Source organism: Macrobrachium nipponense, chromosome 1 (genome assembly GCF_015104395.2).
Source record: "Macrobrachium nipponense isolate FS-2020 chromosome 1, ASM1510439v2, whole genome shotgun sequence".
Lineage (NCBI taxonomy): Eukaryota > Metazoa > Arthropoda > Malacostraca > Decapoda > Palaemonidae > Macrobrachium > Macrobrachium nipponense.
The window spans coordinates 201,086,678-201,103,591 of NC_087200.1; the positions used below are offsets into that span (position 1 = coordinate 201,086,678).

A 16,914-nucleotide genomic window follows, 5' to 3' on the forward strand; every position below is an offset into this window, starting at 1 on the left:
TGGAATGGATTAAGGGCATTTAGGTATTTTCAATGGAGAAAATTGATTTGATGTGCAAGCAAATTGAGCCATGAGCTCAGCCATGGAATGAATTAAACTCGTAGGTCAAGGTACCACTGTATATATATAAAATGTATAATTTGTTAGTACATATAAATGTTTCCAACTGCTTTAGCAAAAATATAACATTATAGAAACAAGTAATGATGTGAATATGTATTTAAGGCTATTTGTTATGTACCTTCAAAAATGGCCAAATATAAAAATCATTATGGTAACAATTTACTAAGAATAAGTTTACGATAAATCACTCATATGACCTTTTTCTTAAATGACCATTAAGGTAACTGGAGAGAGAGAGAGAGAGAGAGAGAGAGAGAGAGAGAGCACTATATGTTTATGGTGACATCGCAATAACCATTTGAATTGAAGTGTCAAGATAAGACCAACGAGTGTCCCCTGATACAAGGAACTATAATTATAATGATGACTCAGCAAATAAAATATATAACAAAAATAAAAATATTTGACATCTACAGTGCTAATCATAAAATATTATTTTGCATTTTTCCTTGGAACCTTTCTGTAATCTAGACATACCATAAACAAATGAGTAGGACATTTATTTATACCATTTTCACTTTACTGTAGCATCACACCAGTACATTTATATAATCTCCTGCTGCCTGTCTACTCTTCGTTTTGTTGTCCTTACTTTCATAATCATTCTCAAATGTGCATCTCTTCTTTATCTTTAAACGGCATCTCTTCTTTACATCTTTAATATAAGAACCATTTGCATATTTATTTCCATTCAGTTCAGCTTTCTTTTTTTCCTTTCAGGTACTCTAACCTTTTTTCAATCCTTCATCTGATCTTGAGTTATTAACCTTTTCTCAGTCCTTCATCTGATCTTGATAACTCAGTCTAAACTATTAACTTCAGTTCCGAAAAGCTTTACCTTTTCATTTCCCATGATAAGAGAGAGGTGTTTACATCTGGATCCAAGAAAATCAGCACATAAAATCACTTGCCATATCTCTCTGAATGATAAGGAAGTAAGTACTACTATGAAACCCATCGATGAAAGGGTAGCTCTTAGTTTCTCTGTTCTGCATTGAGGTACAGCAAGGGAGAGAGTTATAACACCCGGAACCATGCTGACATGACATTGGTTGTTCTGTTCATAAGGCCTACTCTACTGGTTGACCAGGAAGCCAAGCAGTCTTCCACCAGGTGATTTGTCCTGTTTTGATCTAGAATTCGGTAGAGCCAGGCTTTTAGGTTGTCTAAGTTCTTTTGATGTCTTTATAGAGCTAGTTAGATACCTCTAAAACACGCTTGTGTATAATTCTTGTGATATACTGACAAATAATATTCAGTTTTCTACAAAAATGTAGCATTTTAAAAAATAAATCTGTTCCCTTGGGGATTATGTAATTCAGACGAATTGTATGTAGATTTAATTTCTCTCACAGGAATACACTCAGACGAAAAGCCTATTGATATTAATGTTATTATCGGTCACTAAACCACAAAATAAGAAGTCTCTTAAAAAATAGGTTACAAAATATACTTAAATCTTCACACTCAGAGGGAAGTCTAATCAGTTCAGCGTTGTGTATGTCTGTAGGAATGAACAGCTATAGATAAGTGGAATTTGAGCGCAATTTTTCTTTGAAATATTTATAGCTCATTTTTATCCCCCTCGGTATACCTATGTATAGTATTCGAAATGACCTTCATGTTATATTTTTTTATGGAACTCTCAGTGATGAGATCATTTCACTCCAGCCTTGCGACTACAAGAAAAAGGGCATTTTTTTTTTTTTAGATATTCATCTGTTAAAAAAAATCCGATCAGTGAAATAACTTGAAAAATGACTGCTTTCCTTACATTAAATTTTAACAAGAGACATCAATTCATCTCACATTCTGTTAAATTTGAGTCTTCGTACATACATGCATCATCGTATGATGTTTCTTTTATTTTTGAATTAAAACATGAACTAAAATTTCTACACAATTTTCCTGCTGATCAGTAACTTATTTTTAGTTGTGAATCGTAACAAAATAGTGTTTCTGAAGTGTGAAGTTGCTGTTATGTTGTATCTATTACAGAACTTCAATAGGTCTATGGTTTGGTTCTTGTGTTCTCTTCCAGAGTGGAATACTGAGATATGTAAATCTGATAACAAAGGGATAAAATTTGGATGATACCTGATGTCAGTAACAATGTCATTAGAAAAAAGTAGCTGTTTCTAACAAACCTGATTCTGAATTCTGTTCTCTTGTAATGGAGGCAAGTTCTTATCCTACACAATATACTTTCAGTACAAATTTAAACAAGGTGATGAAGCACGTAGTTAACTCCTGCCTGCCATTCAACTTTGTTTATGTTTTAGCGTATTGTGATATTGCTGTTATGTACCGTGTTATATAATACTAGCTGATGTACCCATCATTGTTCAGGACAAAAAGCTGCATGCCATTTGTGATGACAAACCCTATTGAGGTGGATTACGCAATCACTTTCAGAAAAAGTAATAATATCCTAGGTCAAAATTTAGATAAAAATGTGAAAAAAATAAGAGTGGAATTTGTGTATGGCGTGTATGGTCTAATTATTTTTATGCCCCCATCAGAGCATGCGCCAATCTTACTATTTTCAAATACGTAATGCACTTAAATACTATTAACCCACATTTGGCTATGAAAAATACAAATTGTCTGAGAAAATTTGTCATTTCAAATTTTAAACCTTATTTGCAAAATAACAAGAAAGGTATATTGAGAAGGGTGCATAGGTATCCCCCCAGGGCCCCAAACATTATTATAGTAGTTTGTAAATTGGTGTCAGTAACCCATGCTTTAAATTTGACCAAAATTGGCCCCAAAGCTAAAAGATATATTCAACAGGGTCCCCCCAGTGCCCTGAACGGTATGGTAACTATTTGAATTAATGCAAATAGCACCAATTGCCTATGTATCAAATTTGAACCAGATCGACTCAAAAATAAAAGTTACATTAGGTGTGTGTGTGTGTGTAGTAGTAGTAATAATTTTTAAGTGGGTTATATATATTTTAAAGAAAATCTAATTAGCTTATGTTCGAACCCTCTGTGAGCTTAACCTCTGTGCCAAATTTCATACTGATCGGTTCACTTGGAACAAACAGACTCGCTTTTTCTCATTTTTACAATAGATATATAGGATACAACTTGTTTTACCTTTGAGTTTACGCATTCAGTACAGGCAGTCCCAGATTTACGATGGGGGTTCCGTTCTTACACCAAAAATTGTCATAAACCAGAACATCATCGAAAATCATAAAAAAATCCTACGAAAACCTTACTTTTAATGTTTTGGGTATATTGAAAACGACGAAACTGCATTTTTATTGACTTTTTCATAAAAAAAACACCCCAGCTTAGAAGGTATGATAGCTCGATCATTAGGAACAGCAAAATATGATAATCCTTTGGATTAGTTTTTGTAGGCCAATACTGTATCTGGCTGTCAGCCTAAAAATAGGGTTCACTATTCATATTGTACCAAAGTCTGTCTGAGAAGATACGCTTTTCAGAAAAAAAACATCTTCAAAACTTTCAGTATCTGTTGAAGTTTATTTTTAAAAAGTCTGTTATTGAGTGCATTTGAGAGAGAGAATGAGAGAGGCCCAATCATATGTTCCAAAAACGAATTACTACATCTGAATGCTCTTGTAGCTGTAAATGTCAGACTTGCTTGGCTCTTTGTTCCAAAAATAAAACCTCAGTTCTTTACAGATCAAAATTACCTAGGAATGATAAGATCTTGAAAAAAACTACCCGTTTAGTATAAAAGGTTGTTTTAGTGTTTAAAATTCAACTGTCATGTCTATTCATGCCAGATTTGGTTGGGCCTAGTGCTCTGCTGGTGCGAGTGTAATGAGAATCCCGCTTGAAAATGTTTAATATTTAAAGATTCAAATATCTGAATTTTTAAGAATTATGCAACCACCTTTTCCAGGACGATGGGGTCTCCCAATCATTGGGTACATCCCTCTCTATACCAATAATACCCGAAAAATCGTCAGTGATCTTAGAGAACAATATGGAGATATATTTACGTAAGTATTCAAAAGGCTTTCTTCTTCTTACTACTGACAAATTAACAATTTGGTTCCAGTTTTTTTAATGAACACCGATAGCAAATTCACTTTCCGAAGTAGTTGTATTTTGTTTTAATTTTAAATTAATTATGATTATATCATATTTTATCTCGTCAGTTGGAAAATTGGCAGCCATGTGTTTGTGGGCTTCTGTGATTACGAACTGATAAAGACCACATTCAGTAGGCCTGAATGTCAGGGAAGGCCTTACGTGTTTTCTTTCGACATGGTTAAATTTCACAGTAATGCAGGTCAGTTTCTTGTTTCTTAACGGTTAACGGTTTAGCCGTTTTCACCAAACTTACAATTGCTTGGCGCTTCATTATTGCATTATGATAAAATAATTAAGATATCTAGCAGATGCTTTCCATTTCTAGGCCTAAGTCAAAGCATCAATATATAACTGGTTCCCAACTCATTGCCACATTGTTTACTCTCCAGCCTTTCAACATTCTGATTGACTAGATTTTAGTTAGGATTATTATCATTATTATGTATTATATTTACGTAGAAAACCCACTTTCAAGCTTGTTTTATCGACGGAGGCTGCTGCTTCAGCTGCATTGATTTTATAGAAGAAATTCTTTTCTATTCTTATTATGGCTTTTCCAATATTTCATAGATTGACTTTGAGTTGACTAATGATGGATTCAGGTTCTACTATATTTTTAGGGGGGGTGGTGTCAACTGGGGGTGTCCCGTGAGATGAATTTTCATTGGTCGCGGCCATGGTGCTCGTCTCCTATTGGTGGCTGGAAGAGATCTTCAATCACTCTTAAAGTCGATGCTCTCATTGCCTAAATCTTGCAGACCGACAAAGCTGGAGTGTGTGATGTTGCATGACGTCATGGTTGGCCAAATTTTCATTGGCTGGTGCACGCTGCATGGTGCCAATGACAATTCGGCCAGCCATAACGTCACGCAATGTTACACAGTCCAGACTCGTCGGTCTACAAGATTGAGGCAACAAGGGCATCAACTTTTTGAAAGTGGCTTGAAGATCTCTTCCAGCCGCCAATAGGAGACGAGCACTGTGCCCCAGACCAGCGAAAATTCAGCTCACATGACACCCCCTGCTGACCCCCAACTATAAATAGGGTAGAACCTGAATCCATCGTCAGTCTGCTCAAAGCCACAGCCTTGAGAATATCTGGTCGAAACCAGAAGAAACATTGGCCCTCAAACTATATGTAATTCCACCATTATACTATTAAATTAGAATTGTATTAATCTACACATGATGTACACCAGATTTGATTTTCTTTGAAATAATATTTACAAAAAACTAATAGATCTTGACTTTTCCCTATTCCTCCCATAATAAAAAGCCGTAATAAAAAGAATAGAAAAGAATTTCTATAAAATCAATGCAGCTGAAGCAGCAATCTCCTTCAATATTATTATGACGTATTACGTATTATTATTAAGAAGGATTGCTGCATCAGCTCCATTAAGTTTGTCTAGGCTTCTCTACTTTCTTTATCAAGGATTTCTCAGTGTTGCTAAAACTGGCAAGCAACGTACCAAAGGGGATCATCATATCCGGTATAGTCATATTGAATTATATTTATTACTGCTACTACAAGTTGTTCTCTCTCTCTCTTCTCGCTCTCTCTCTCTCTCTCTCTCTCTTGATGCAAGGTTTTGCCCAGGTCTGCCAGGGCATTATCACAGCTATGGGTGCTGGAGGATTGAACCTTGGTAGCGAGTCCTTCTCTTTATATCATGGTCGTGTGGGCACTCAGATGCTCCTGCAGGATATATATATATATATATATATATATATATATATATATATATATATATATATATATATATATATATATATATATTATATCATACATACTACATACTATATACATAAATATATATATATATATATATATATATATATATATATATATATATATATATATATATATATATATATATATTTCACAGGAGGATAATCTCTGTTCTTGGTGAGATAACTAAAGGGTTTCAACACTTTCATGGGTGATGAGATGATTTATTACTGTCTTTATAGAATCATTAGTGACAGTAGATTGAGGCAGTGACAAGATAACTTGATATTGCATGTGTTGACAATATGTCTGGAAGAAACCAGATATGCTTACCCCAGGCGTAGAACCAGTGACAGACGCACACTTATCTCATGTGGCTTAATGTCTCTTAACTGTTTCTTTTACTTAGGAATTGTAAGTTCAGTCGGTGATGTCTGGGTACAGGGCAGGAGGTTTGCCCTCAGACACCTGAAGGATTTTGGCATGGGAAAGTCCTCCTTTGAGGGTGTCATCCAGTACGAGGCTCAGAACCTTGTAGAGACTTTTGAGAGGACAGCTGGGAAACCCATAGAAATATCCTGGTGTCTCAATGTCGCTGTGTTGAACGTCATCTGGAAGCTTGTAGCAAGTATGTGATGACTACTTTTCTTGACTTTTTTTTTGGCCTGTATAAAAACTGATATGCTTATCTTGGACAGAGTTAATTAAACATTTTATGTATGTAACATAACAAACTTGACGAGAGAGTTTATAATGCTTAATGTTTGCACTTGCCGGCAGCTTAAATTTTGAAATTCAAGGTAACGCTTGTTTGTGTATGTTAATTGGGCCTGCACACTTTCAGGGTAAGGAAGGAACAACATAGCTGAGGTTCGTCAATAGTTTACTGCCAGTTTTCAACTGAAGTTCAGTTGTGAGTGGTTGGTTTGATTTTGATTTTCGTCTATTTCTCCATCTGTGTTTTTCTCCCTTTGTTGTTGTATTGGTAGCCTTTGGCTTTGTATTGTCAAGTTTTCTGTTAGATTCTTTGGTAACAAGATTTTATCACCGGAATTTAATTATACTATTGACTTGTAGTAAAGTTGACTTGTTATCATGTCCAACTCAAGTGCAGCTAGCTTACAGTTGCAGCATTTGAGACTAACGAAAACTAAATGTTATTCACTTTATGTTTATGGAATGTAGGGGACAGGTGTGCTCCATTAATTTGACCTGCATTGAGTGTTCTGATTGGGATGTAAAAAAATGGAGGGTATTAGAATCACATTTCAATAAATTAGACAAGGGCAGAAAATGTAAAGTGGCTGTTAGTGCCGAGAGTAAACAGTGAGGAATAGGACTTAAGATAATTCACTTAAGTCTTCTGTAGATGTTCCCATAATTTCTGTACCCGCTCCTTCTCTGTCCCCATTCCTAATACTTTAACTATTCAACCTGTTCCTTTACCGAGCTCCCTCACTTCAGACCCTGATCCCCTTGCTAGCCTCGAGTCCAAAATGAATCATAATAATTTTGACCAGAAGATTGGTCTGACTGTGGACATAGTGGCCCAATCGGGCAAATCAGTGGAAGTCCTTATGGACAAAATGGATAGTAAGGGTGGAGGAAGTGCCTGTTTGTCCCACCGATGCTCCTAGCCCTAGGCAAAGGTCACTGGTGTACTCTCTTACACTTGGGAGCCATCATACCAGAAGCCCTAGGGAGGTCGGTGGGGTTTGCCCACGAGCAGATGCCCCCTCAGTAGGACCTGTTGTAGCGTCTCAGGTTGTGACTACGGATTGCCATTGGATGTGGCGCTTTAGTGACATATCACAGCCACTGAAAAGGCCCGCAGTAGACTGTGTTCACTCTCCAGCAGTGCTGTGAAAGCCTTGCTACCATCGTGTAGTTTTTGGGATTCTCTAGAGCATTTTCCGTCAGAATGTAAAGTGCTAAGGCACTTAAACTCCCATGTGTTCCTGACTGGTCAGTATCGCCTGAGCTCCCACTTGCTCCCGAGCTCCCATTTGCGCCCATATTGAATTTGGTGACTGATCTCCCTCTGGCACTCAAGAACTCTCTTTAGTGCCTGGTTATCATTTGCCTGATCATGTTACTGTTGAATGCACCGATCGGTCTAAGGAGAGCTTGGCATGGTTTCAGATGGTTCTGGCATTAGATGCCAGGTGTTTGGTGCCAGCTGCTTTGGCTCTGCTTCCTTATCCCTTGCTTCTTGCTGAAAACACTGTGGGTTCATCGTTAGCCCTGATTCAGTGATAGCTTGCAGTCATTATAAATTTACTTAAGAAGGATCCCTCGACAGGAGTAGTGAACATGGCTCCTCAGACACCTGTGGACTCACACCTATCATTCTCTTTGGATGAAGAGAGTGATATTGGCAGATTTAATCAGAATTCTACACCTTCGGCTTGTGCAGCCGTGATGACTTATTTACTGCAAATGTTCCCTGGGTTTTTCTCTCCAGTAACTCCATCTTCCCTGGCTTTGACATTCTTTTTGGGCCACAGCCCGACTGGCTCCACTAAACTTCCAAAGATGGTGCTCTCATCCTCTGCTAGAAAGGTATATAATGATCTTGAGAGCTGGTTCTCAGAGAAGAGAGAGCAAGGAAATTTGTCTAAGTTCCTACACGATATACAAACCCTTGCTCCTTTACAATAGGAACACTTAAGGCGAAGCCTGGACACAGCCACTGACATTTTTAAACAAGTTGGTCCAGTCGTTGGGAGTCTCTCCTGACCGAACATAAACATTCCAATTTGCTTTCGGGTGTCATTATGGATGTGTGTGCATCACCGCTCTCTGTCCAACTGTTGACAGCTGATTTCTTTTCAAACCCAGTGGGATTTTTCCTTGTTTTGTTCTTGAATATACAATGTGTATGTTGTGTTGTGTGTGTTTGCATAATATTTACCTTCAAACCCAAGAATTGCAATCACTAGAGAGTTCTGCCCCCAGTCGGCAGTACCCTGGGGTGCAGGGTAAGAATTGCGACAAAATCCGCACTTCCCTTAATGTTGATCCTTATGTCTTCTATTCATCTTGCCGAGGGCGTGAATGTAATCTTGAAGATCATTGTACGGAGGAAAAGGTATGTTAGGAAGATTCCTAAATCTATGGATGGTGGTAATACCCCCCCCCCACCACTCCTGTGGTAGTTACCACTTCATTTTCCTACCTCTCTCCTGGCAATTGTCCCATGCTCACTTCCTCTCCTTTGGGGAAAGTCTCTTCTCCTGCTTCCTCTCCTGATGAGTCAGGGAGGAAGGAGTTTGGTGGGAGGGGGGGGTGGGAAGCTGTGAACCAGGGCAACACTCTATTTGGGGGCCTCCTCTCACTCTGAAGGTACGCCATCAGAGCAAGGGGGACACCCCCTTGCTAACCTGGCTGTTTCTTTCACAGGTGAGGTGTCAGGTCTAAAACAGGCATGGGTTTCACTGGGACTGGTGGGGCCGCCGGCTGTACGTGCTGTGCTGGCACACTTGAATAGTACTAGTGCCATCATTGCAAATGAATCCATGCTGTAATCACCCACCACTACCCTACGGTGACTCAGCCTAATTATTACATGCTGCCCTTCCTAGTTTTGTTGCACCATCCGACCAACATGTCCCTTACTGTGGTGATGGGGACCAGAGCTCATTTGCCAGCATGCCATCTCCTGGTACCTGTGACTACAGCACCACCTCCTCCTGGTTTTGGGGTGGCACCACTGCCTGTACCAGTGGTTCTTGTTCCACCTCTCTCACCCCTGGTGGTGGCAGAGGTGACCCATCCTGCTGTTCCTATTGCTGTGCCTGCTCCTGCTCCTATACCTGCTCCTGGACCTGCTGAGTTGTCTGCTGCCCATTGGGGGCCCTTGACTTCTCTTCAGTGGAAGTTGAGGAAGAAGAGGTCTGGCAACTTCGTCTTCGTCATCGTCTGCTGCCTCTTCGAAGGCTTCCTGACCTAAGAAGGAGAAGGTAGCTTCTCCTTCCCTTAAGAAGTCTCGCCACGAGACTTATATGATCTGCATCCTCCCCCAGAGGAGGAAGCAGTTGGCTCTCATATTGGCTCACCTGCTTCTTGACGTTATCTCCAGGGTCTAGTACCTTAGGAGCCTCAGGAGTACAAACCAAGATCCATTCTCCAGTCCCTGATACCAAGGGCACTGCTCATTTAACCGGGGCCATGTCGGAGACTCGTCTGCGAGTTTCTCAGAGTGTACAGCCCCCCAGTGAAGGGGAGTCTTCTCTCTTGTCATGACAATGACAGTGGTGCGGGGCAAGAGAAGGGACCAAGCTATGGCATGGACCCACCTGCAAAAGCCAAGTCTGGCTCTTTGCCAGGTGCCGGGCTTGATGTCGCTGCCCCTCAGGACAAGGCATCTGGAAAAGCTAGGAGGAGGTCCCCTATACAGTCCTCTTCACACGAGGTTTTGACCTCGAAGAGGGCTGGGATGCGTCATGAGGACAATGCATGTTCTCGCCATTCTGGTAGCTGCCACCGTCGTTGCTATAGCTTGGCAAGAACCTCTGCATTCTCCTTGGGAAAGTGTCTCACAAGGTAACCAAGCTCTCCTAGACCCATGCCTCTGTCATCACCGTGGGTTGGTGATGCCTTTATCTTCGCCGCAGGTTGGTGACAGGGCATGGCTCATTTCTTCTGAGAGCGTCACTATGAGAAGGAATGAAAGCATCCAATCCTCTTCTCTTATTCCCTCTACTTCCTCGGACTATGCTGGGAGGGGCGAGGTGGATAAAAGGAATCCTGCAGGGTACTCTCCTCGGGATTCAGCATTGGGGGCCTACGTTCCTGGAGTGGTTTTAGTGTCCATACCGTTGAGGAACGATCCAGAGGGTCTGGTGAGGTTCTCCCTCAGGGGAGAGTAGATTGGGAGGATCAGTCTCTCAAAGGGGCGCAGGACCCCTTGCCCAGAGATTCAGACATCCCCAAGATACAGAGGACCTTTGCTCAGATTGTAGTGATGATTTGTCAGTGCAACGATCATGGGGTAGCCACAACAACCTCTTCCTCAGGTGACTGCCCCTCTCATCTCGAATCCTTCTGGGGACCTAAGAAGGAACCCAGAGTTTCAATGTGGCTGCTGTGGTCAGCGTTTTGCCGACGTGTATAGGGCCAGGGGAATACAGCTAGTTGTCGACTTACAAACTGCAATTGGTTACGACCAACCAGTCGTAAGACGATTTTTTTTGGGTTTTTTTTTGTAACTCGGCCATGTTAATTTATCCATGAAAAAGAATACATACTATCCTAGCCTACACTAGGGTAATTAGTACAATCTTTACAATATAGTGGGTACGCCATAGCCTACACTACACACTATACATTACTATACATATATGGCATAGTAATTATTAATTTCAACTAATTCTCTGGGTTCAATGCACATTGGCTTATGGTAATTCAGTACAAAGAGAAATTGAATAACATTAACAAGTTAGCCTTGCGTAAACAATAATGATAATATCATGGTACATATATCGTATACAGCTAGTTGTCGACTTATGACCTATGTGAGTTACAACTGATCAACTTTACGACCCCCACAACTAAAATGACTGGGAAGCAACTTGAGCAAGAAAGAATGGTGTCCAGCTGAGCATACGACAGTTCTTCCCCAGCTCCCACCTCTCCACACACACAGCCCACTTTTCGAGCTGTTAATGACTATAGTATAGGGAAGCAGTTTTAGAAGGGCCGAGGCGAATGGCAGAGCGAGTGGTTGATAGGAGCGTTGGAGCAAGTTATGTAAGTGTGGTGAAACCTAAGAGAGCTACAAGTGCAAGTGTCTGAAGGTTAGGGTTAGTTAGCTGTGAGTGAGAGCAGAAGTGTTACAGATGTGGGGAAACTCGGGCATAAGAAGAATGAATGTTGGTGGGCAATAGGAGCCTGTTATAGGTGTGGGCAAACAGGGCATATAGCTAGTGGATGTCAGGGTACCTGTATAAACATGGTTTGCGGCAACTGTGGAAAGAATGGGCATTACGCTAGTATGTGTAAAGAGCAGCATGCAAAGTGTGCTGAATGTGGAGTGGAAGGTCATGTAGCAAGTGTGTGTAGGCAAAAGAGGATGAGTAGGTGTTAAGGGGATTCAGTTGGGTGGGTCCTCTAGTGTGCCGGCAGTTAATAGTGATGCATGTACGAGAAGGGTTGTTGCATGAAGAAGGGTTCGGGGATAGAGCCCATGAATGCATGAGTGTAAAAGTAAGGTGCAAAGGGGTATATTTGGTTGCTTTGATTGATATGGATGCATTGTCAGTGTTCTTTTTAAGAATGGATGTGATAAGTTGTGGAGTGAGTGTGAGATTAGGAAATGTAAAGGGGAGGTACAAGGAATAGGGACTTTAGGTATGCTTGTGGTGGGAATGTTATGTGAAAGGATAGAAATCCAAGTGGTAGTGATGAATGAAAGTGACTTTTGCGTGACTGAATGATTGAATACAGTGGGCCCCCGTATTCGCGTTCTCCGGATTCGCAGACTCACTGATTCGCTGATTTTTATCTGGACCATATCTACCCATTACTTGCAGTGAATTCGCCTATTCGCGGGATTTTCCGACGATAAATAATCACTAATTAGTGTATTTTGATGTTATTTTCATGCCTAAATACATTTTTATGATACAAAAATGATTTACTAATTTTAAAATATTAATATTGATCAATACTGTATTAGTAAGTTTAATAAGATTAAATGATATCACGTAATAACTAATAATTCTCTCTCTCTCTCCCTTACAGGGATGTATGCTTCTTGTGTGATAAATGATTTACTAATTTTCTAATATTAATATTAATGTAAAGAGCAATCACTTCAATAAAGAAAATACTACATTGAATTAGTAAGATTTTATAAATTTAAAAAAATTATGTAAGAATGAAGGAAATCCCAGTCATATTACCAACGCATCTGTTCTTTCGAACTCCAGGTCTCTCTCGTCTCTCTCCTCTCTCTCTCTCCTCTCTCCTCTCTCTCTCTCACTGAGATGAGAGATTTTTGTGGTACACTATGTATAATATGTTTATAATATTTTCATATGATAGAATAGTAGTAGTAATAATAATAATAATAATAATAATAATAATAATAATAATAATAATAATAATAATAATAATTGTAATTACAAAAATCATATGTGAAAGTATTTTACAAATACTACGAAAATACGAAAATATCTCTCTCTCTCTCTCTCTCTCTCTCTCTCTTACAGAGATGTATGTTTTTTGGATGATAAATGATTTACTGATTTTCAAATATCAATACTAATGTAAACAAACAATAATATCAATTCAGTAAAGAAAATGCTCAAAGTGAACTTAGCAAGATTTTAGTTTATAAATAAAATAAAAAAATTATGTAAGAATGAAAGAAAATGCCTTTTATACCCGCATCTTTCTCTTTGAACTCCAGGTAGCAAGCTGGGATGGCTGGGGTCCAACAACTGTCAAATTTATCAAGTGTCAGGATTAGTAAATTCTCTCTCTCTCTCTCTCTCTCTCTCTCTCTCTCTCTCTCTTACTGAGATGAGAGAATTTCCATGGTACATATGTATGTTTATTAATATTTCGCATAATAATAATAATAGTAATATGACTAATTTGAAAATTCATATGTGATAGTATTTTATAGAAGTACAATAATCTATCCATTTCAGTCTTAAATAAGGATAACCCTCCCCCACCCCACCCCACCCCCTCTCTCTCTCTCTCTTTTGCCACACGAGATAGTATATCCTAGTGGTAACTCTCGCCCTCTGTTTGGGCTGGAAATTTATGTATATCTTTAAGGACATTACTACATTTTATGGTAAGATAATAATATACAGTACTAGTTTAAAAATAATATTAAGTTTAATGAGATTAAACAGTAACAATAACACTCTCTCTCTCTCTCTCTCTCTCTCTCTCTCTCTCTCTCTTTCTTACTTACCTATGTTTATTTATTTTGTAGTATAAATAAAAAACTTACCTTAAAACTAATTTCAAAATATTGATAAGATTAATTAAAAAATAGCGATTCCCAGTCTTTTACCACGTAGAGGAAGGTGGGCGGGGGAGTAAATGACAGTTTGATATACTATTGGCAGAGGGGAAGGAGTCGGAGTTTAGGAGTTATTCTCTCTCTCTCTCCTCTCCTCTCCACTCTCTCTCTCTCTCTCCTCTCTCTCACACACACACACACACACACACACATTATTATTCTCTCTGTCTCAGAAATAATTCATAATTTCACTCTTGATGGTCAGATATATGAAATGTTGCCATTCACTGCTCTCTCTCTCTCTCTCTCTCTCTCTCTCATCTCTCTCTCTTCTCTCTCTCTCTCTCTCTCTCATCTCTCCCTGGCATTGCTAGGTATATGTTTTTAATGGTAAATGTTTAAGATGACTTTGAAATGATATTAATAATATAACCTCAAAGAAGAATACAGTAATAGGTTAGTAATTTTAGGTATATTTGAAGTAGAATGTTATTAAAGGTTACATTTGGTATCTGAACTTTCAAGATAGGCAGTTATAAGCATGTTTAGTGGTGGTTCTAACTATTCTCGGGTTTTAACTATTCACGGGGGTGTCTGGTACACATCCCCTGCGAATACGGGGAACACTGTAATGAGTATGGTATGTTGTTAGGGTACAATTTTTTTGAAGAAGTGTGGGATTGTAGCTGGAACAGCATTGAAAATTGTAAAAAGTCCTAAGAAAACCTTACTTTTAATGCTTTGGATGTATTAAAAACTATGTAAACTGCATTTTATTGCATTATTCAGCAAAAAAAAAACTTCAGATATTGATTATTTTACCTTTTTGGAGTCATATCTCTTCCATCAGATCAGCGTCGTAAACCTGGAAATAATTTCCGATGAATATAATTGAAAAGTGTCGTAACCTCGGAACGTCGTAAGCCGAAACCACCATAAACCGGGGACTGCCTGTACTGGACATAAGTGCCTTGAATTTCTTTGTCGAAAATATAGAATTCAAGATGGAGAAAAGTCATTCTATCTTGTCATCCATTCAGCAGGGCAACTGGATGACAACTGTAGGCATGTAGAATGCTTATTTTCACATCCCAATACATCCAAAGTCCAGAAAGTACCTTTGCTTTGTGTTCCACAACATATTATGTAAACCAGTTCTGATCCCTATGCTTTCGGCTTTGACACCACAGCAAGTCTTTATTCAGGTACTTGCTCCACTTGCCCAATACCTTCATCTAATGGCGATCAACATCTTTTTATACGACTGGCTTCGTTGATTACTGTCAAAGGAAAGTTGCATGAAGGATCTTCAGAAGATCCTTCTCATAGGGCCTATTAGTCAACTATCATAAGTCTCAACTGATTCCTACAGAGAGGATTCTATATTTAGGGGTAGTGATAGATTCTTGGAGTTTTCAGGTTTTTCTGTCCCCAAAAGAATCCAGGCATGCCTGAAGAAAGGGAATGGGTTCCTCTCCTGGCATACTTACTCCGCCAAGCAATGGATGAACCTTCTTGACACCTTAGCCTCTATGGAGCAGTTTGTAGCCCTGGGAAGGCTCCATATGAGGTCCTCCCTTCAGTTTTATCTTCATGCCAACTGAGATAGGAGAACTCCTCCAGATTCCTTCATAGTTTGCATTTCTCAGGAGATCAAGGAGGATCTCCTATGGTGGAAATCAAACAACAGACTTTCAAAAGGGAAGTCTCTCCTTCCTTTGAGCCCCAAAGCCCCAACCTAAAATTCTATGCAGACGCATCAGATCTAGGTTGGGAGCTCTCCTAGATGACCAAGAAGTGTCAGGGAAGTGGTCTCAGGATCAAGTCGTTGGCACATCAACCTGAAGGAACTAACAGCAATTTATTTAGGATCCCAGCATTTTGTGAAAAAAGTCTACAACTAGATGGTGATAGCACTACAACAGCACCACTTCCCTGACTTATACTCAGAAGCAAGGGGGGACTTATTTTTTTTCCCTTTGCAAAGCACCAAGATCTCTCCAAAACAAAGCTTGTGACCTGGTTCATCAAGGGCTCAGTGTCCTAGCAGACAGTCTGAGCTGTTGCAAACAGGTGCTCCCCACAGAGTGGACCCTACATCTGCAAGTGTGTGAGGACATGTGATGAGTGTGGGGGAGGCCTCTCATAGATCTTTTTGTGACCTCCAAAAACAGCCAACTTCCAAAATCTTGTTCGCCAATCCCATATCCTCTAGCATGGGTGAACTAATGCCATGCTACAAGACTGGTCTAACAAAGATTCATATGTATTCCTGCCATTCCGCATGACACGGAAAGTAATCAACAAGTTCTTGAGTTCTTGCCAAGACAGGAATGGTTCCCAGATCTCCTCAGGCTACCAACAGACTTCCTAAGATTGTTATCTACAAGGCCCAATCTTCTTAGATAATCCCATTTCAGATGGAATCACCAAGGATTATCCAACTGGCCCTAACAGGGTTTCAACTGTTAGGAAACTCCATTAACAGAAGGGATTTTCAAGAGCAGCTTCAGCTGGTATAGCAAAATGTAGATGTTCTTCATCTGTCAAAGTCTACCAGGTCAAGTGGACAATCTTCAGGGTCTGGTACAGACATCATAATGTCTCGTCTTCAATTAAGGGATACAGAGCAATGTTGAACTCTACCTAATCAAGTCTTAATACATCCAAACCCAAGGAATCAGCAACTGTCTCGTGAATTTGGATGTACGTAGTCTTGAAATGGCTCTGTAGTCCTCATTTTAAATCTATGCGTTCTTCTTTGTTATGAGACATGACCAGAAAGACTTTCTCGTTGCATTGTCGACAGATAAGCGGATCAATGAAGTACAAAGCACATGCTACAGATAAAAGAATTGGATTTCCCCAAGGGGATGCAGTTTGTTGATTCATCCTGGACATTTTAGCAAAAAATTAGAACCCAGCCAAGACTTTGCCACGTTCCTTCATTATTAAAATTCTGTTGGAAATTCTGGGCCCCGAGGATGAAGAGA

At 39.5% G+C, this 16,914-nt stretch overlaps 1 protein-coding gene across 1 annotated transcript in view; it reads left to right on the plus strand.

Moving 5' to 3' along the window:
• Window positions 1-249: 249 nt before the first annotated feature.
• LOC135219059 (cytochrome P450 2L1-like) overlaps window positions 250-16,914 on the plus strand; it is a 30,240-nt gene continuing 13,575 nt past the window's right edge. Inside the window, exons 1-5 of the mRNA XM_064255489.1 lie at window positions 250-274; window positions 1,192-1,236; window positions 4,012-4,111; window positions 4,271-4,404; window positions 6,347-6,565. Of these exons, the coding sequence (XP_064111559.1) occupies window positions 250-274; window positions 1,192-1,236; window positions 4,012-4,111; window positions 4,271-4,404; window positions 6,347-6,565 (523 nt within the window). The remainder of the gene's footprint in view (window positions 275-1,191; window positions 1,237-4,011; window positions 4,112-4,270; window positions 4,405-6,346; window positions 6,566-16,914) is intronic.